This window comes from Mauremys mutica, chromosome 1 (genome assembly GCF_020497125.1).
Source record: "Mauremys mutica isolate MM-2020 ecotype Southern chromosome 1, ASM2049712v1, whole genome shotgun sequence".
Classification (NCBI taxonomy): Eukaryota; Metazoa; Chordata; order Testudines; family Geoemydidae; genus Mauremys; species Mauremys mutica.
The window spans coordinates 258,048,755-258,069,579 of record NC_059072.1 but is presented as its reverse complement, the minus strand read 5'-3'; the positions used below and the strand labels follow the sequence as shown (position 1 = coordinate 258,069,579).

At 38.1% G+C, this 20,825-nt stretch overlaps 1 protein-coding gene across 1 annotated transcript in view; it reads left to right on the top strand.

Moving 5' to 3' along the window:
• Positions 1 to 20,825, top strand: part of MYO16 (myosin XVI) — a 459,803-nt gene that overhangs the window by 68,121 nt on the left and 370,857 nt on the right. The window contains exon 5 of the mRNA XM_045008050.1: positions 3,778 to 3,921. Within this exon, the coding sequence (XP_044863985.1) occupies positions 3,778 to 3,921 (144 nt within the window). The remainder of the gene's footprint in view (positions 1 to 3,777; positions 3,922 to 20,825) is intronic.

Genomic DNA, 20,825 nt, shown 5'->3' with positions numbered 1-20,825 from the left:
GTCATTCTTGGCAGTATCGTTGGTGCCCACATGGAGAAGCAGGAAGGGGTAGTGATTCGAGGGCTTGATGAGTCTCGGCAGTCTCTCTGTCACATCATGAATCTTAGCTCCTGGCAAGCAGCAGACCTCTCGGTTTTCTCGGTCGGGACAGCAGATAGATGACTCAGTCCCCCTGAGGAGGGAGTCCCCAATCATCACCACCTGCCTTCTTCTCTTGGGAGTTGTGGAACCCCCATCCCTAGGACAGTGCATCTCATGCCTTCCAATCGGTGGAGTCTCCTTCTGCTCCCTTTCCTCAGATGTATCATCTAGTCCACTCTCCACATTAGTACCTGTGGAGAGAACATGAAAACGATTGCTCACCTGTATCTCCATTGCTAGTACATGGACACTCCTCTTTCTTCTTCTGAAGGATGTGCTACAAAACCCCATTGTCTTATGATATTTCGGCTTGAGAGAGCCCTACGAAACTGAAGTGGCATTAAATGATTCAAATTTATGCTGGATTTGGAATTTTTTTGTATTTATTTGACAGTTTTTGCTTTGTTGACCTAGAGGATCACCTGCCTCTGTGTGCCACATGAAGTTCACACTTCCTGTGTGTGCAAATAATCCCTTTAAAATGTGTAGGGTTCTACTTATGTGAGTAAGAGAGCAGGATCCTTTTTTATACACAAATAACACAGTCCAAACATGATGTCCAGGACAAAGGGACAACTTTAAGCTTTGGCTTTGTTTTTAGGAGTATTCTGTATAAATGATGGGTTATCACTGAAAGGCCTTACAGAAGAAGAATGCTTTAAGGGGAGAGCTGAGTGTAGACAGACAATATGACTCCTTAATCTTTTCAATTTTCAAATGTAAGGTCCATGAAGTAAGAACCAAAATTTCAGCCAACATGTACCTTGCCAAAAACATCATTTGGAGAATAAGAAAAAGATTATTGAAAAACAAGTTTTCCCACAGTTAATTGGTAATCTTTGTGATAAATCAAGTGAGTTCAGTAAATATTGTATAGCACTTATTTCTAGAGAAAAAGATCCTACCTTCTTTGAAGTCAGTTGCAAATTGTCCATTGACTTCAGTGGGGTCAGGAGGTAACCACAGGTACCCTGCCTTCATGTTCCCTTTTTCTTGAAGACTGTGAGTAGCTCCAGGTCAGCTACCATAGCTGTTCACCATTAGGCTTAGTTCTAAAATGTCTAATTTAGATACTTGGGCCCAAGTTTGTTACACAAATGTAACCCTGATTAATTTAATATGGCTTCATGAGTATAATAGAGGGCAGAATTTGGCCTCCTAAAAGTATACTACTATTTTAGTTTGGTTTGGAGAGACATATGTTTCCCATTTTACATATATGGAGCACAGCAGCATTATCACACAGACATATTACAGGTACAGTGTAACCTTACTAGACTCAAGACTCTGACTCTGTGTATGGAATTCCAACACTCTTCCCAACATCATTTTACAATTTTTAGCCATTCCTGTATGCTGTTGCCTTGTATCCTAAACACATGGTGCCTATCAACCAATGCAGTGCTGCCCATCTTCACCCCATTCATATTGGTTGTTCTTGTGTCTTATATCTCAGAAGACCAGAAGAAAAAGAAGAAAAAAAAATAATTCTCTTCTCTGGCCTTGTAATACTGTTGTTGTCCTTACTCACGTGCCCCTCTGTGATTTAGGAGTCACCAACAAAAGTTCTAGGCCAAGATTTTCAGAAGTGATGAGTGTTTTGGAGTTTCCAACTTGAGGCATCTTAAAGGAGCCTGAAATTTGAAAAGTGTTGAGTAACTGCCCTCTGAAAATGACACCCCTTTAAGGTGTGTGAAGTTGTGAACCCAAAAAAATGAGTATCTCAAAATTGCTAATCAGATCTGAAAATCTTGGCCCTAGTTAACAGCCCCAAAGCAGTGTGTCTTGTAAGCAAGCTGTCCCACTCACATTTTAAAACCAAAAGAGAACCTTCTCTAAGGATTTTAAGTGACTCTACGTGGCAACTGGAACACTCTTTTTAACTGCAGTTCTCAGTGAGCTGTCTTTTAAGTTTTTTTAGTTTAATGCATCATGCCTCATTACATTCAGTAGGTCTTGTGGGGCCTGTCACTACCTAAGTTAACATACAATTCCAAGAGAAGGAAAAACTTCATGCAGGGAGAAACATGATTTACTGTAGAGTATGTAAGCTACTGACTCGGTTTTGTGAATATTGTTAATTCATTTACAGCCAAATCCTGATCCCATTGTAGACAATGGCAAAATGTGCATTGATTTTAGTGTGACCCAGATTTGTCCCTCTTTTAAACACAGTGCCAATACATCTGGGGGTCAGTCATGCTACAAATAGAGCAGCCAACTTTATTTCAAGATTTTTTTAAAAATAGTAACTTGGCATTTATTTAAAGATTTGCTCACTGAGATTGTTTACTTAGCAGTTTTTAAAATTTAACTGGATCTAATCTACTTTATGTAAGGGGAAAGGATGATCCTTGTGGATTCTTTGCCATTAGCGTGAGTAATCTGCTCACTCAAGAACTGAACTAAAATATATATTTACCATAAAATGTATTAAAAAATGACTTACAATATAAAACTGTTTTATTTAATTTTTCCTCCGTGTCTTCTCCCCACTATTCCAAAAAGTGATCTATTTCTTTAATAAAGGCTGTGGAAGATGCTAAATTAAGAGCATTATTCACATTTTTCCAGACTGCCATATTAATGTGCTTTAAACCAGCAATTGAGAGTGGGACTTTCAGAAGTACTAAGTTTTGACCTAACTCCCATTGACATCAATGGTAGCAGAGTTCAGGCCCTAAGCTTTTTTGAAATTACCACCTGGAGTGTCCATTCTTTTGGGAGGCACAGAATCGTTTCTTTGGCATGCCCAGTCAGTCAACCACCCTCTCTAACAAGGAAGCTAATTACGATTGATGATTTTTGTTGTGTGAAGTGGAGTAAGATTGCCAATTCATTTCACAAAGGCCACTGAACAAACATCAGAGTGAAGTGATTATTTTATTTTTGTCACTACACATCTGGGCTGTTTTCAAACCCTGATAAATTAGAGGCAAAAGATGTTGCAGCCCATTGTTTATGCCTGGAGCTGTGCAGTTCCATCTGTAATTTGTTCTGTATGAAAATTATTAGGAAAGATCAGAGCCCTGGTAATGATGTAATTTAATCAAGGGTAAATCCTGTTCTCTGTGTAGCTGTGGAAAGCCAAGCCTTCTGTAAATTTGGTGTAGTTCTGTTCCCGAGGCAATAAGGAACCTTGTGGATCCTACACTAAGGCCTGGTCTACACTGGGGGGCGGGTCGAACTAAGGTACGCAAGTTCAGCTACGCGAATAGCATAGCTGAACTCGAACTACCTTAGTTCGAACTACTCACCCGTCCAGACGCCGCGGGATCGAAGTCCGCGGCTCCACCGCGGTGGTGGAGTTCCGGAGTCGACAGGAGCGCGTTCGGAGTTCGATATATCACGTCTAGATGAGACGCAATATATCGAACTCCGAGAAGTCGAACGCTACCCGCCGACCCGGGCGGGTAGTATAGACGTAGCCTAAGAGTATGTACCCCCTGCATGTCACAGAGTTTATTTCCATGGATCCATCAGCTCCCTGCAGAAATGGAAGCTTAATCTTCAATACATTATCTGATCACTTTCTATGTTATATACAGAATAAACACAAACTGAAAAAAGTTTGTTGATAAATTCAGTTGTACCTTGAGCTAAGCCCTGTGGCTAATCTTCTCTTCTCTCTTTCAGTGTGCTCGTTATGACAATGCCTTTGCTGCAGAAATTCTGATTGACAGAGGAGTAAATGTAAATCATCAGGATGAGGATTTTTGGACATCAGTGCATGTAGCCTGTGCATGTGATAATCCTGATATTGTCCTGCTACTGTTAGTAGTAAGTAAAACTATTCAGTGCATTGTGTTCTTGAAAATGAGACATAAGTATGCAAAAGTATGAGATCTGAAATGGTTGTTTGAATGCAACATATAATATAACTAATCAGATCAGTGAGAAGAATATATCCATATGTCATGATTTTCTTTTTCTTTTTTTCTTTCTTTCTTTCTTTCTTGCTCCAGGTCTATGGTAAGAAATTTTTCAGGTCTGTAAAGTGACTACATTGTAAATGTCATGTCAAGGGGTTTTGTTTGTTTGTTTTTGGTTTTGTTTTGTTTAGGAGATGATGTATCTGGATAATAGGTCAGTCACAAATGGGACAAGCAGATGATTTCTTTCTCTTCTCCCCATTGCTTGCTATTAAAGGCCAAGCTGGCAGATAGTCCTATCAAAATTGTTTCTCAAAACCAAGAAGTATTTTTAGCATTCAGTTAAACTCAGTATTCATGAAGAGATGTCTGTGAATTTGATGAAAGTAAGAGCAATTTAATATTGATCTAACCAATTTTGAATCTATGAAAGAAAGAATGTTTTATGTATAATAAGTATAACAGACACTACATTCAGCCTATGATAGATGAGCACTTTATTCTTGTTAAGCCTTTTCTATTTCTAAGGGCCCAGACTTTAATCTTGGCACATGGTATTGCGTGGATATTGGTTGCTGTTTATCTTATAATGTAGTTTAAAGGGACAATGTTGAAATAGCCCAAAGTGTGACCTAACTTTGTTTACTTGCTTATATCTATTTATAATGTCTCATTATATTTTTTCTTAAATTAAGTGATTTAATTCTATTTTAGCTAACATATCACTGCGAGCCCCACACATTCATCATTGACCCTAGAATGACAACCCCATGTTTACAGGCAGTGAATGAAGGGTGGAACATTTTAGGGAGGCAACACATTTAGTTTGCAACTTCCAAGTTATTATAAACTATAGCAAGAAAAAAAGTACTCTTTTAGTGGCCAATTCTTCAGGTCTATAAGTATGTTCACACAAAATCCTAAATTTTATATAAGAGGAATGTTTATTTAGACCCTTTTGAAATGCACTCAAACCTTGCTCTAGGCTATTGTGTATTATAAATACCACTAGAAAACTTACTCGAAAGCAGGGTTTCATAAACTGTTGATAGCTGACTCTTATTTAAGAAAAATGAAACTAATAGTGCCCAGTCTATAACCCCACCATGTAGTGTTAAAGGCCTACCCATCTTAATTCACACATCTTTTAGACCCCATTGGCTAATCTCTCATACTCTCATCCATCCTTTGGAAATGCTAATATAGATTTTCATAATATTATAATTCCTCTCCTGTTATATATGCATTCATAAGCAGTGAAATAGTTAAGAGTGTTGCCTTAAATAATTGCATCAGCATCTGAATTAGCACCTATTGAAATGAATGAGATAGTTTACACCTTTGAATTATTGTTGTAGGCTCTCTGCAAACTCAGACAGGCATCTTTCTATCAGTTATTCTTGGGGCAATTTTGAAAAATTTCTTAGCATTCTTAACAGTGAGAGACTTACTTTCTTAATTTAAATGTGAGATGCTGAAGAATAATTAAGAGGTCTGTGTCTACACCCCATAACTAGTGCTTCATGACCCCATATGGGGGGCATGCCCCACACTACCAGAAACACTACAGAGAATATCACTGTATTAATGTAGAGATTAAACCAATAGTGAACTAACCCACGTAACTCCCTGTTAGCTCATCTGCTTCCTAAATCAGAGCCCTTCTTGAAAGCCAGGAGGACAGATGAGCTTTGCAGTGTTTCTTGACAGTCAGCAGAGTCTATATCTGTCAGCTCAAGGTAGAAAGAGTTCTTGAGTGCAGGGATACTCTCAGTGAAAATATCCTGCCATCAGACCCTCCCGTTTAAATTAGGGTACGTTAGGTTGAGTGACTTTTCTGATCTCAACTGCTATGGTATCTTTTGAGAAGGAGGTTTCTTACATAACCAAGAACTACTGTATTTAGAACTTTATAGGTCAAAACCAGCATATTGAAATAGATCTGGAAAAAATGCAAATTGAGATGTACAGATATAATGCATTCTATGAGAACAACATATCTAAGCAAGTAGGGTGTTGAAGTTTCCAAATGGTCTTCTGACATACTCCTAATATAGAGTATTCTAGTAATCCAGTTTTTAGATGACAGTGGTATGAATGACTGTATTATGAACAAAATGAACTGCATCTGAACAAAATGATTGTAATATTCTTTAGAGGCTTAATGGAATAATGCACTCCTTGCCTACTACCTGAGCTTCCAGAACTAGCAGATGATTCAGTCAATCGTGGGTGACAAAAATGGGAACACTCTCCTCTGTCCCCTATGTAGGGAGTAACAAAAACTATTGTTACTCCTTCCAGTTGCTTTCACCAACCCACCAATGTTATCTCTCACTGATCTGAGTCTCACCATATCATTTCTTATAATCTTGGTGAGCCTTAGCCTTTTGTAATTTCTGAATTCATTTATGATTGCTGTTTAACTCAAGTTATCAATAACATCTGACATCTGTTTGTGATTGGTCCCATTAAGTGCAACATGTATTATGTATACCAGGCCCGCGGAGCCTCACTGTGCGGCCCGCCGGGGGATTCTAAATCCCCCGCACACGGCGCTCTGCGGGCAGTCCAGAGCCCTTTGAATCTGGGCAGGGAGCCCAGAGCCCTTTAAATCTCAGTCGGGGCCGGGATTCAAAGGGCTCTTCGCTGCCTGCAGCCGCGGGGAGCCCAGAGCCCTTTAAATCTCAGCCGTGGCCGGGAGTCAGAGGGCTCTGCGCTGCCCGCAGGGGCAGGGAGACCAGAGCCCTTTAAATCCCAGCCGCGGCCGGGAGAATCTCACCTCTGCACCCTAGGGTTTTGCCTAGAACTACAGTAGAATACAACCCCATTATTTCAAACACAGTCTATAACCAAAGTTCTTTTGCATCCCACATCATCCATGTGCTTTGACCCCTATTTATTACAAACCTTGTCTTTCAAAATGTTTTGCACATCTCCTGAAACGTTGCAGCATATGAGGCTGTACTATAGTGGCACAAAACCAGAGTATTTCTGTAATTTTATATACACATATATTGGCAAATTCTGCCCCCTTCCTATGTACTCAGCACTCCTCAGGGCAGAATTTGGCCCACACTACTTAAATCACTTACTTTTTCTCCCAGGGTTGGGAATAATAAATATAATCTTGTAGAGGGAAATTGTAAGATGAGCAATAGTTTCTGAACTGTGACATAAATAATATGTTTAGTAACATTTCATCCAAGTGAAAATGGAACTGGAAATTGCAGGGAAGCTTTTGTTTCACGTGCGCAAACCATGTTTATGTGAGCTTCTGATATTAATAATTTCTTTGCCTTGAGGCTGGAGTGTTTCATGGTCTGTGTCTAATGTGTAGTGTGGGACTGGATAATGTCCATATCAATTGCAGGCAACTTCTGTTTTGCCACAAATTTACAATGCAGTTAAAAGAGTAAATAATATTGCGTAAAACCTCATGAATTCCTTCATTTTGTTTTATTTTTTTAAAATTCCCTCTTGATTTATTTGACTAAGAAAACAATTGCAGCATTTTCTCTCTTAAAGATTGAATATGCAGGATATCTACAAGTGATAAATTCAAAGAGAAAAGCCCAATCCCTCCCCAACATGGGCCAAATCCTGAAATTGTATCTCGTGCAAAAATGTAATAGAGGTCAATGGGAAACTTGCCCAAGTAAGGACTTCAAAATTGGGTCCTAAAAAGAAAATAGAGAGAGAGAGCTCCAACGGTTTTCATAATTGTGATTAAGTTTCTCAACCCTTTATCTTGTACCCTACATATTATACACAGCCTTGTGGGCCATATAAGTTCCAAAAGTAGATCAGGCCACAAAATGGTTTTCCCATCCCATGAGATTTTTATACTTTGAATTTTTTTCCCCATCCTGAATCAGGACCAAGTTGAAATCTTGAAATTTTTTGTGAACAGATAATGTGAACATTTTTGGATTGTGTCAATCGAAACATTTCAATAATTTAATTTAATTTCAATTAATTCTAAATGTTTCATTTAGATATTTTGATCCTTTTTATTTGTTTAACTTTTAGTATAAAATAACTACAATTTCAAAATGAAAAGATGGTTAGAACTGAAAAATTAAACTTTTCAGAAATGCCAAAACAAGTTGTTTTGACAGTTTCAAACCTTTTTTATTTTCTCACACAAAATTTTTTGAATTCAGAGATTCATCAAAACTGACCTTTTCCTGCAAACAGTTTTGGTTTTGATAAATTGGCATTTTCTAACAAAAATAGTTTCCTCAGAAAATTCCTGGGCTGTGTACCAGGCTGTCCTATTCTGGAACTAGGTCAGACAATGTAGAGAGGGAGAAGGGAGCCCCATGTTCTGACGGCAGAAATTGCAGACCTGTGGGTGACTGGGTATTCATGAAAACTCCATTCCCCCTCAGTGACTCAACTCCTAAGTGTCCACACATTCCTCTCTTCCCACTGACCAGTCTCTGAAGCTGCAGAGGCAGCAAGGGGAAAAGGAAGAGGGAATGACAAAGCAGGAGAGGCTAAAAAAGAAAAATACTAACCTGCAGTTAGTTTCCCCCTGCCCCTCAGTCCCCACAGCAGGGTAATGTTCTAACCATAGGCCTCATGTATTCTCCATTTTGAAACTGTCAGCTAAGGAGGAGCTTTGGACAACACAGTCCCAAATAATCTTTCCTAGCTATAAAAGAGTTAAACAATAAAGAACTGTGCCCCAGGTCCACTGCTAGCACACGGGGAGATTCATAGATCAAGGTAATCCCTAACACTCAGATTGTTATATGTGAAAAAAGGGTGGGATTAGGCAGCTTTATAAAGATTTACCTGCCAGTTTCAGATGTGGAAATTTCCCCTTGGGAGGAACTACTTTTGCATAATGTTCTATGCAGGAGGTTCACAGATCTTTCATGGAGCAGCAGACACCAAGACAGCTGTGGGCCAAAGAGAGCCCTAAAGTTCCATTTCAGCCTCCTCTCCTTTAAGAACAGAGCCCCATAGATTAAAGTAGCTATGTATACTTTTATGACTACAGTTAATTGAAATCTTCAGCAGCTGAAGATAATGAAAGATATACGGATGATATCAGAAGTATCTGTTCTGTTTTGCCTCTTCCTTCCGAATACTACACAACTAGATGTTATCGACAGCCATTCTGCCAATGTTGGCCATATGCCTTTTGCAATGTCTCTGAAGTTTGTGTTCAGCATATATTACAGGGATTGGCAACTTTGGCAGTAAAAATAGAAAACTGCAGTAAAAATAGAAAAGTCTTTTGGACATGTAGTTACATGTCTCAGCAGATGTTTTCAATTTAAATAAAAATTAGTGAAGAAAACCCATGATAACTGTAACATATAATACATCAGGGATCGGCAACCTTTGGCATGCCGCCTGTCAGGGAAACCCGCTGGCGGGCCGGGACAGTTTGTTTACCTGCAGCGTCCTCAGGTTCGGCCGATCGCAGCTCCCGCTGGCCGCAGTTCGCTGTTCCAGATCAATGGCGGCTGCAGGAAGCAGCGCAGGCTGAGGAATGTGCTGGCCGCCACTTTCCACAGCCCCCATTGGCATGGAACGGTGAACTGTGGCCAGTGGGAGCTGTGATCGGCTGAACATGAGGACGCTGCAGGTAAATGAACCATCCCGGCCCACCAGCGGATTTCCCTGACAGGCCGCATGCCAAAGGTTACCGATCCCTGATGTATTATATGTTACATTTATCATGGATTTTCTTCACTAATTTTTATTTAAATTGAAAACATCTGCTGCGACATGTAACTACATGTTCAAAAGACTTTTCTATTTTTACTGCAGTTTTTCCTCAATTTTGTGAATTGTCTTCCAATTAAAAAAAATGTAGCTTGCCCCAGACATTGTGCTTGGGTCTTGCTTGTGTTTTCTTAGATGCAGAAAAGTGTCCAGTGTATTCTGTATTATTTTAAATCACTGATACTCAGACTTCAGTGGTTCAGGAGCCAAATAGTGATCAACATTACCCAGAAGAGCCACAGTAGTGTGAATTCATTGTTTTATTTACTATAGTAGTATATATTCATATTTAAGCAGTATGATGGGAAATGTGAAGCATATTTCTAACAGTTTATTTTTCTCACATTACTAGAAAAAACAGGAATTTATTCACTATCTGTCAGCTGAGTGAATGTTGCTTTTGTTCATCTGGGTTGTGATACTTGGAATTGATGGACAAAATTCAGTTTTGGTTTAGGTGGTTAAGATGCTGTTTGCTTTAAAGGAATTGTATTGGGGCTGTATTTGATCCAATATCTTTAAATAAAGAATTTGGGAAAACTGAGCTGCTTGTGAGTATATAAGACAGAGTTATGCTTGAAACATCCTGAATTAGGTTTACAAGCCCCAAGAGCAGATCTGCAATGTTAGACAAGTTGTCTGAGTTGTGTAACACCAAACAACACTGCAATTCATTTGGGCATTTTTGAAGTGCCCCCTGAATGAATAGGCATACTTCCAATGTTGCTGACCTCCTGCTCTGCAGATTTCTTGTTTCTGCCATGAGAACAGACCATCTCACTTATGAGTAATGCAGCGCTGAAAAGCAAATGGAAGGAATGGTGTAAAGAGAATATCAAGTACTTTTTAGGCTTCAGTGAGACTGGAATATGATTTATCCTCCAAAGAGAAGATTTTGATATATTATTACTTGCTGCATAGTCTTTCAGTTAAAAGGATATTTTTTATAGAACTCTGATACTACATGTATGTAGAAATGACCCAAAAAAAACTGGGCATGACATTTGTGTTTGCGTAAGACAAAAGCCAGCCCATGAGCAGATTTGGCATTTTCTCTTCTAAAATAGTTTTACAGACAGTTGGCCAAATCAATCCCTGGCATGAGTGAGTGCAACTGTCATTGATTACATTGAGAACAATCTGACATTCATAAAACATTTCTCATCCAAATTGATCAAAATCTACCAAGCAATTGTACAGGGTCTGATTTTTCACTTAAAGGCTGGTCCACACTAGGACATTTTGACACTTGAACTATAATGGTATAGTTAAAGTGTGTGTGTGTGGGGGGGGGAAATCCCCCCCTCTCAACAACATAGTTATACTGGCAAAACATTTACATTTTAAATCTTTACATTGAGGCTCACCATTTTTTCACCACTCTGGTATGGTAACGGGGCCATAAAGTGTTAATTTGAAATTACATTTACACCCATTTTTAGATCTTCTTAAGAGTTGAAATGATGAAAAGAACCATTAGTTTTAAATGAGAATAAGGCCCACAGACTATAAATATTGTAATCATGTATTGTAGCCCATTATTAGAGCCCAGCTAATTTCTGCAGTGAAACTCTGTAACTTCACAACAGGAACATTACACGACTGGTTAAAACAGTAAGTAAATTATACCATATATCATTGAAACTAGAAAAGAAATTTAGTTAGGCAGAATGTGATTATTCAAGTTGAAATTTGGTGAGCACTTCGAGCTTACACATCCCATTCTTACAAAAAAGTATTATGGGATATTTAATTACCATAAGTGGTCCTGTTGTATATCTCATTAAAGGACAGCATCTCCAGAAGCACATTATTCTGAGCACTGTTCTGGAATAGTGTTGCAGTGCTGATTAAGAAGGGAGAATGTTGTCTCTTGAATCACAGTACCATTTCCTTCATCCTCTAAGTGTGTCATGGATATCTCTTACCAACCTGCTCTGATTTTGCTTAGCTTGTTTATACTCTTGTTTAGGTAAGGAAAGCTGAAAATATTTTTTTAAAACCACTGGCACATTGGCAAACACCATAATAATGTATTGTATTTAACTGGTCAGATTTGGCTCCAGTGATAATATTGGTTGAGCATTTTAAACCTGGCTATATATTTCATGTGTGGTATTTTGTTCCCATGTTGCTCATTAATGAGCACTTCTCTGTCAATTCCCTATCTATTTAGAAATAGAATTTTATATTACATGCAGTAGGCCAAATTCTGCAACCCACATATGCAACTCTTTTGACTTCAGTGTGACTGAGAGCATTGTTTGGACAGTTGCATTATAATGGATCTGACTAAAAGCACCAAAATAGGATGAATCCTGGCAAACAATGATCAGTGATCACAATATTATTTGCTTTAGGATTAAATGAAAGATAAAATGGAAGTAAGAAGAAAACACTGAGTTCTTCAGCATGTACTTTTGGCTTACAAAACTTGCTGCAGTATAAAAGTTATATGAAAAGCTGCAGGACATATGGTGTGATCGTGGGGATGTGTGGATGTAATTATTCTACATGTGTTTCATAATTATACAGAAGTAATGTATTGCAGGAGTTAAGAATTCTCATTATTTGTGTAATATATTGAATGAAATCACATGGAATACCAGCTAGATATACAACGATTGTGTGCAAGTTTCCATGTTATAGTATCAGGGATTAAAAGGTGTGTGGGAAAAGATGATTATAAAAAATGAGGAGCTTGTTAGAAATATCAAACCTAAGAAAAATATTAGCAAATAATATTTTTTTAAAAATAACCTCATAACAAGCAGTAGTAACAAGTAATCAAGAGAAAATAATATAATTAAGAAATAAACATTTTTCAAACAGAGACAAAGTTAAAGGACAGGAGACAGTAGGACCATTGAAGGTCAAGAATAGGAAGTAATTGATGGTAACCTGAGAGTGATATTTAGAGGTTGAGTTAATTTGTTGCCTCAGCAGTATTTGTAAGAGAAGCTGGTGTTGTGGTTCATTAACTGGATAGGGATTCTTCTCATAATAGGTATGAGGAGGGAGACATAAGTGTGAAATGCTAAACATTGTTCAGTTGTGCCAGTGGAGAAAGTGGTGTAATTAATCATTGACAAAATGGACAAGAATTAGAAAGGAAAATTGGGGTACACCAATCTATCTTTTGGTAAAGTTTGCTTTTAATTCTGTTTTATGAAAAGCAGAACTTAAGTGATTGTATACTGCTCCTGGTGGCACTCACATTGTGCCAGAGATTAGACTACCAAGTGATATGAATATTAGGTGATCCAGTAGTTAGGGCACTAGCCTGTGACTTAAGAGCTGTTGGTTCAGTTCCCTGCTCTGTCATGAACTTCCTATGTGGGGGATTGTTCAACTCATTTAGTATCCCTATGCCTTAGCTCTACATCTGTAAAACAGGAGGGTAATAGTATGTCTGTCTTCTCAAGGGTGTTCTAAGGAAAAATACATTAAATATTCTGATGTACTCAGATGTTAAGGTAATGGCATATAAATATCTTATATAGACAAACGTGAAAACTTCTAAGGCTTGAAGACATCTAAACACATTCCCCTTTGTACCTATCAATTTCTCTCTCACCAAGCTCAGAATACCAAAAATATGGCACTAAACATTTCATTTGGATAGAAGAATATTGTGTCTTGACAGTTTAGGATACGAGCATTAAGTAGGTGATATATGTGGAAAGATCCTCAGGCAAAGTATAAAGTTCCTAGGAACTGAATTTCACCACTGATATCAGAAAGGGGAAATCTTTGTGAAGAAGGAATGCTATGCCCTTACTTTTTGTACTGGAGAATTCTCACAAGAACATAGCCAACCTTTCTTCTGTTAGCTTCTCATAGATCTCGTTTGGAAAATGAGTCTCTTGCAGCAATTTGTGGATCCATCTAGTTTTGAAGAGATCTAGAGGCCCTGGTTTTTATTATTTATGTTTTTACTGAAAATAACACCTTTTTAAAGCCACCTTTGCAACTAAACTGTTCAAGGAATTTTCAATTTTGATTAAAAACTGAAATGTTGTTTTTTGTTTTTCAACCAGCTCTCTGTCTAGGCATTCCTTTATCCCTCCATCACCAAAATGCTGCCACTTCAGAGAAGAATGCAACAGTCATTTTAAAACTACTACAAACACTGTATACAATAGTATAAGAACAGAAAAGGAAGAAGAATATTTCTTTAGTTAAGTGAAACAGCATTTTATGTTGGTGGAATGTATACATTACTCATATTGGAATTATGCCAGAACACAAGGGTAAAGGCCCATACTTAAGGGAAAAGTGCCAAAGAATTCTTTGTGACCACAAGTTGTCAGTGTAGTGTATTGTGACACTACAGTTAAGTGCTGTGAATCTGTCCTACTACCTTACCCTTATGACTCAGAGGCAAACCTATAGCCCAGCAGGTGGTGCTTTTGGAGGTACATATTAAACCTGTGACTCAAAGTAAATAATACTCTGTGTGCATTGTTCCTAACATATTGTATTTTTGACAAGAATGGTTTAATTGCTGGGTTCACCTGCTAATGGACTTTTTAAAACTTTAGAAACCACACCAGTTTTACATAAAGATGGAGAAGATGGATGAATGTTTTCAAATTTCAGGTAATAGCAATAGGAGTGACAGGGTTCCCTCCCCACTCTGAACTCTGGGGTACAGATGTGGGGACCTGCATGAAAGACCCACTAAGCTTATATTCCACCAGGTTAGGTAAAAAACTTCCCACAAGGCACAAATTCCTTGCCCTGGAATGGTATCGCTGCCACCACCACATCCCTCGCTCGCGCCGCTTCCTGCCTCCCCCATTGGCCTGGGACAGCGAACTGCAGCCAGTGGAAGCTGTGGTCAGCCGAACCGGCCGACGTGGCAGGTAAACAAAGTGGCCCAGCCTGCCAGGGTGCTTACCCTGGCGAGCCGCATGCCAGAGGTTGCCGACCCCTGATCTAACACATTTTCTTGCTATTACTTACTATTTCTCTAATATTAGATGTATCATTTCAGTACGAGCTGGATTACTTGCTTGGTCTCTCTTTGTCTCAGAGAGAACAACACACACAGCACAAAGCAAAAACCTTCCCCCAAAGATTTGAATGTATCTTCTCCCCTTTTGGTCAGGTGCCAACCAGGTTATTTGAGCTTCTTAACCCTTTACAGGTAAAGGAGGGATTTTATGCTACCCTTATCTGTATGTTCATGACAAGGAGTAATCCACCAGAACCAAAAGTTTGATGTTCTGTTACATTTGGTTGGTTTTAACATTGCGGATACCCTTGAAAACATGGAAGAATTTAAACAATGGTGAGTATGGTAAAATTATGGCTAAATAGTCAGAGTTCTTTTAGTCATAAAAGTATGTTGTATTTGAAAGGCAAATCTTTGGACAAATAATCCACAATGAGGGCATAGGATATGTATCTTAGTCTCTTTGCACAAAAGAAATTAAACTCTTTCTTTCAATGCTCACTTCGTCCTAGGAGTGCCACAGATTTTGAAATTCTTCAATACTTTAGCTTGAATTCTCATTTACATAAACGTCCCTTCACACCGCTCTGGTAATGTAACAGCCTTAAAATGAGTGTAAATTACACTTGTTACCCACTTTTAGGCCCCTCTACATTGCCAAAGTATCTGAGAAATGGTGATTTTTTTGTTTTTTGTTTAAAAGGTCACAGTTGTAAAAAGTTATTACATGTAAGCAGCACTGTAAAAGGAAAGACCAGGACAAATAACATCTACTTGATATATTTTGTAAAAAGTCAAGGAAGTGTCCTAAATTTTGCAGAACCCTTTGATAAGATACTTGCAGGGCCTCTCAGATTTGCCTAAGTACTGCATTTTTATAGCTTCATATGTGAGAGATGCTTGTTATTAAAGGTGTATGAAGAATTTAAGAATTAGAAATTATGATCAAGATGCTTTTCAATACTGAATTGGCAGAAGGTCTTCTTAATGTGGAAGATGTCAAATGGAGGAAGGATGAAGAAAAGATTTTTGGCCTCTGATAAGTGGTTTGCCTCTAGAGTTTATTTGAAGTTACAGTGGGCAGTAAGATGAATGAGATAGTGTTAGAAATGATGAGGTCCTGAAACAATGGGACCAAAAAATGAGGGGCCTTGTGCATCCATACACTGGTATTTAGTTACCTTGACTTATAAACATTACCATAAAAAAGGAATACTTATTCTGTGCTCTAGGCACTCCTGAAAATTTCTTAAATCTGCAAGCATAGATTGTACTGATTCTCTGTCCTCCTCTTCTACCCCCTCCAACCATTAACCAAGATTATACATAGCAATCACCAATCACTCAGCAGCAATAAATAAACAAAAAACCCATCATACTTAAGGTTTTAAAGATACCTCATCATTGCCTTCCCATCCATTCATGGCTAGGAGCAATAAGGAAGTAATATCCAAAGCTGAGGGGCCCTCACAGAGAATGTCTTTGCAACTTCCCCTCTCCCCGATTCAAGAGGGGGGAGAGAGATGGTCTTTCAGATAAGTAGATCCCAGAATCTATGGTCTAATGAATCTATGGTCAAATGAATATTCATGAATTTTTGAGCTCATGAGTGAGTGAGTAGAGGAAAATGCAGCAGTGACATAATTTATCAAAAATTCAAGGGCAGCTTGTCATGATGTGCTACCCTAAAGATTGATGTGTTAAGGCAGTGAGAAGAAAACTGCTTCAGCAAAAACTGGCTTATGGACTGAAAGCAGGTGGTTTTGGTAAAGGGTAACAGTGCAGGGTTAATGGAGATAATAAAGAAGGTTGCAGAAGGGTCAGTAAAAAAGCTCATGTTTGTTTACATGTACCTTTGCAGTTTCTTCAGTTAAAATAACAAGGGGGAGAAACACATAGTGGAACAGAAGTCCTAAATTTAGAATAATTGGTGTAGACTTTGTCTCTGAAAATGAGGAGCTAATTCAATTCAGTGGACAACAATGTAAACTAATGAGACTGGGATACAAAATGAAGCATAGGCATTAAAGACTTAAATTGAAGAATAATGGAAATCTGTTAGTAGGGTTTGGGGGGGGGGGTTAGATAATGAATTTCTTGGGAATGGAGGTTGTTGGTAACTCTGAACAAAATGTTATGGTTTTTGTTTCAAAAGTTTACAACTGAACATTGAGTTAATACAACTCTGAAATTTTACTGTGCAGAAGAAAAACACTGCTTTTAATAATCTTAATTTAAATGAAACAAGCACAAAAACAGTTTCCTTATCTTGTCAAATCTTTTTTAAAAACTCTCTTTTTTTTTAGTAGTTGTTTAACATGGTACTGTACTGTACTGTATTTGTGTGTGTGTGTGTGTGTGTGTGTGTGATTGCGTACTTCTGGTTCCAAATGAGGTGTGTGGTTGACCGGTTAGTTCGTAACTCAGGTATTCGTAACTGTTTGTACTGTCCTTGTAGTACTTACATTGTTAGGTTAATACACAACAAAAATAACTGTTGACACCAGTTTTACATCTTTCCCTGAAGCATGGTCTATGGGGGTTTTTTTTGTAGAGTACTTAATCTGGAGGCAACTTGATAATATTCAAAACTGTTTTCTTGACCCATGATCCACAGTATGCAAATTACACTTTTAAGCAGCAGCACGGTGTTCAAGTTTAAAAATGGAATGGGGCAACTCATGGAAAAAAAAGAAAAGGACTAACCTATGAATAGTTCAGGATGGATTTATTTTCAGAAAAGGTGTTTAAAAGACAGAACTGTTGGGAGAATGAGCAATAAAGCGTTAGGTTCAGGAGAGGAAGGAGGCTATTATAAAAGAAGAAACTAAACATACTTGGAGATGGGAATTAACTAATTTATGTCCACCAATCATGTGATGCTAAGATTGCAATATATAAGATTTGATAAAGCCTGTGAAAACAATAAATTAACCTATTAAAAATGCATGATTAGGGATAAAGGCCTTGAGAGGCCAAATGGTATTCTTATGTCCCTTAAGTATCTGTGTTTTATTTCTTCCTATAAAATACTTTGTTGGACTTTTGAAACAGAAAAAAAGTGCAGAAGTTTATATGCCTATATATTAGTTGACTAATTCTTTTTTTTCATGCGAATGAACTTGTAATCATATAGCTGATAAATATGCAAAATATATGCATACTGGTTGAGTTCTATATATTACAGGATCATATCAAACTTGATCAATAAGAAAATATATGATTTTTTAATAGCAGGATCAGGATATTGTGATTATAGAAATATGCCATTACATTCTGTGGCTAGACAATCTTTTTAGTGTACTGTACTTCATGCATTACCCAGACACAGTAACTTCATAGTTCTGCTTGGATGGGCTAGTTCTCTAGTTACACTATGTTATTCTGGCATCCAGTTTCCTTTTGAGTTAAGATGGCATTCTAAGCTTTCTAAGTACAGTGGTATTTCACACAATGACTTGTTTGTAGAGTGTATAGATTTAATTACCATCCATCAGGAGAGTGTTACTCAGACTGCATATTAACCTGCTGTACAGCACATAGCTTGAACTCTGGGAATATCTTATTAATCACCCCTGTGAATCTAACACATTGCAAAAATGCAAATTAGTTGACTTAGTGGTTTGGAACTATTAGCTGCTTGCAGTAGCATAATGCACTTATATTCACAGCTACTAGATACTGTACACTAATCACTTGTTACATACCATGTAACCTCTCAGCATTTCCCATGCGCAGGGAGACAGCATACATCCTTTTCTTTATGTACATCATCCACATGTATCTGTTCATTTAGATTTTGTCACCTCCACACCAGTATCAAAGTGGCAGTATCCAATCACATACATGAAACTAAGTCATTTATCCCCATGTGTAATTTGGCACCTCCCCTCTTTATAAAACAAAAGTAATTCTATGAGGAATCAATTAGAAGCAGAATATGCACTGGATATGTACAACCAGTGCATTTTAGCTGCTTAGCAACTGGAGTTTGGGGAAGGTGCATTGCTTCCTAATCTTCCTGCCTACCCACACCAGGTTCAGCAACATGGGGGGTAATGGGAAAAAGTCCAGATTGCTAAACAGTTGCTCAGAGTTTGCTACAACTCATTTATTCACCTAGTTAGGTTGTTCATTTCGCCCTACAAGCTAGAAACTGTCCAGGAGCGGCTTTTCCTCTTAAGAGCTGCGTCTGGCACCTTGTTAATCATCCTGCCTGACTCAAGCAGAAGGGAAGAAGAAAAGTATCTTAATCAATTCAATGATGATATCCCGTTACATTGTTTGGAGTCCAAAATATGGAAGCCATCAAGAAAGCATGTAGTTAAGAACTAGGATATACCACATTAAACCAGATTTATTGTTCCTCTTTTCTGGCAATAGCCAATAGGTGATCTTCAGAGGAAGTTTTCCACTCTCACTTTTCTGGCAGCAATGCATCTCATTAACTTTGCAGTGCTGTACATGAGAGACATTCCTTTTTGACCCCTGCAGATGATCATTTTATGCCCTACAACATGAGTTATGATTGATCTTAGTTTGCATACTTACAAACATAAACAATAGTCAAAAAATAACCCACCCTGGTTTTAAATCTAACTAGTGTATTTGGTTTAATGACTTTTTGTGCCAATAAATTCAACAGACAGACTGCACTATGTGAAACAGAATGTTACTCCTATGCGAAATAGAAGTACCCTTTTGGTTCTAAAATTAGCAGGCATTAACTTCATCAAGTGACCTTTTTGCTCTCATATTATGAGACAAAGACTGATCACTTTGTACTGTATCTGTCATAATTTTGAATAATTAAAATTAAATTACATTTGAAAAGATTGTGTGTTTCTGCACTGTTATCAGAGGAGTTCAATGGTGGAATAGTTTGGTTTTTTATAAGACTTGCAGATTAAATCCTGTGTGCATGAGCAGATGGGGAAATACTAGAATTTCATTTCAGTCACCAATGGTACTTTGAAGGTCCCCTTGTAATTATTCTCCTTTCCTTGCTAAATAATTCTAGGGCTTACGATCTCTTGTCATGCACACATCCTGTTATACTTCAGCCATATTTATCACCCTTTTCCTGACCTTTTAATTTTCTGCTGTAATATCTTAAGGATACGTGAATAAAACTGAATGCAGTTTCCAAAGATCGTACTGTTTAATGTAATGTCATTATAATGTTTTATTAACTGTTTTCCTATGCCTTCTTCAGTGCATCTTCACATCCCATTTGTTTAACTGTTACAAAATTGTCAAATGCATTCTTTGAGCTATCCCCAATTATTTTTACAATACTTTGAAAAATAAATTTCAGTTAAAGAGTTGAGACTAGAAGTGTGTGTTAGTGCAATCCAGCAAACACTCTCCAGATATTCACATCATTTACAAAAATTTTACATATCTATATATTTTTTTTAAGTGTGGAAATAAGCAGTTAAAGAAGCCAGCCAGGTTTGCTCTGTTGTGGATCTTACACTGTTTCCCACTACCACATAATCGTTGAACACTGACCATCACTCCACCCCACTTACACCACTGCCCAAACACACCTTTGCCTTCTTGTTTGCTTTTGTAATAGAAAAGGAGGGAAGGAGACAAAGCTTCCACTTCCCCCCAGGTCTCGCCCATTCTCTTGTTATCTGCTCATTATATCACTTCTTTACTCAGCACATGTAGCAATTCTCCCTTTCCAGCAGGAAGTTTGAGTAACTTCTCTGGGATGGGAAAAGCACTTTTTCTAATTCCCTTTGCAAGGCATTATCCCTTTTCATCCACTTTCCTGAGGCCAGGATGTGTTCTAGTCTAACATGGCTGTATCCACATCCACTTGTGTGGTTTTGTTAGAGCTGCTGTGGTTTTCTAAACTGGTTTTCCAAACTGCAGGAAGGGGTAGAGTTGGCTGATTGCGTGAGGTGGACCTTGGCACATCCTTTTAAGGTCTGCAGCACCTCACCTTATCCTTCCCTGCCCCCAGCACACACTTCTGCAGTACAGTAGAAGAATTGTGCTTCAGATAGGAGTTGCTGAGGCACAATGCTTCCTGATGTTCTCATACTCCCTCTGGAGTTCTGAGCCTAAGAAGTGGCACTGCAGTGATGGGTATA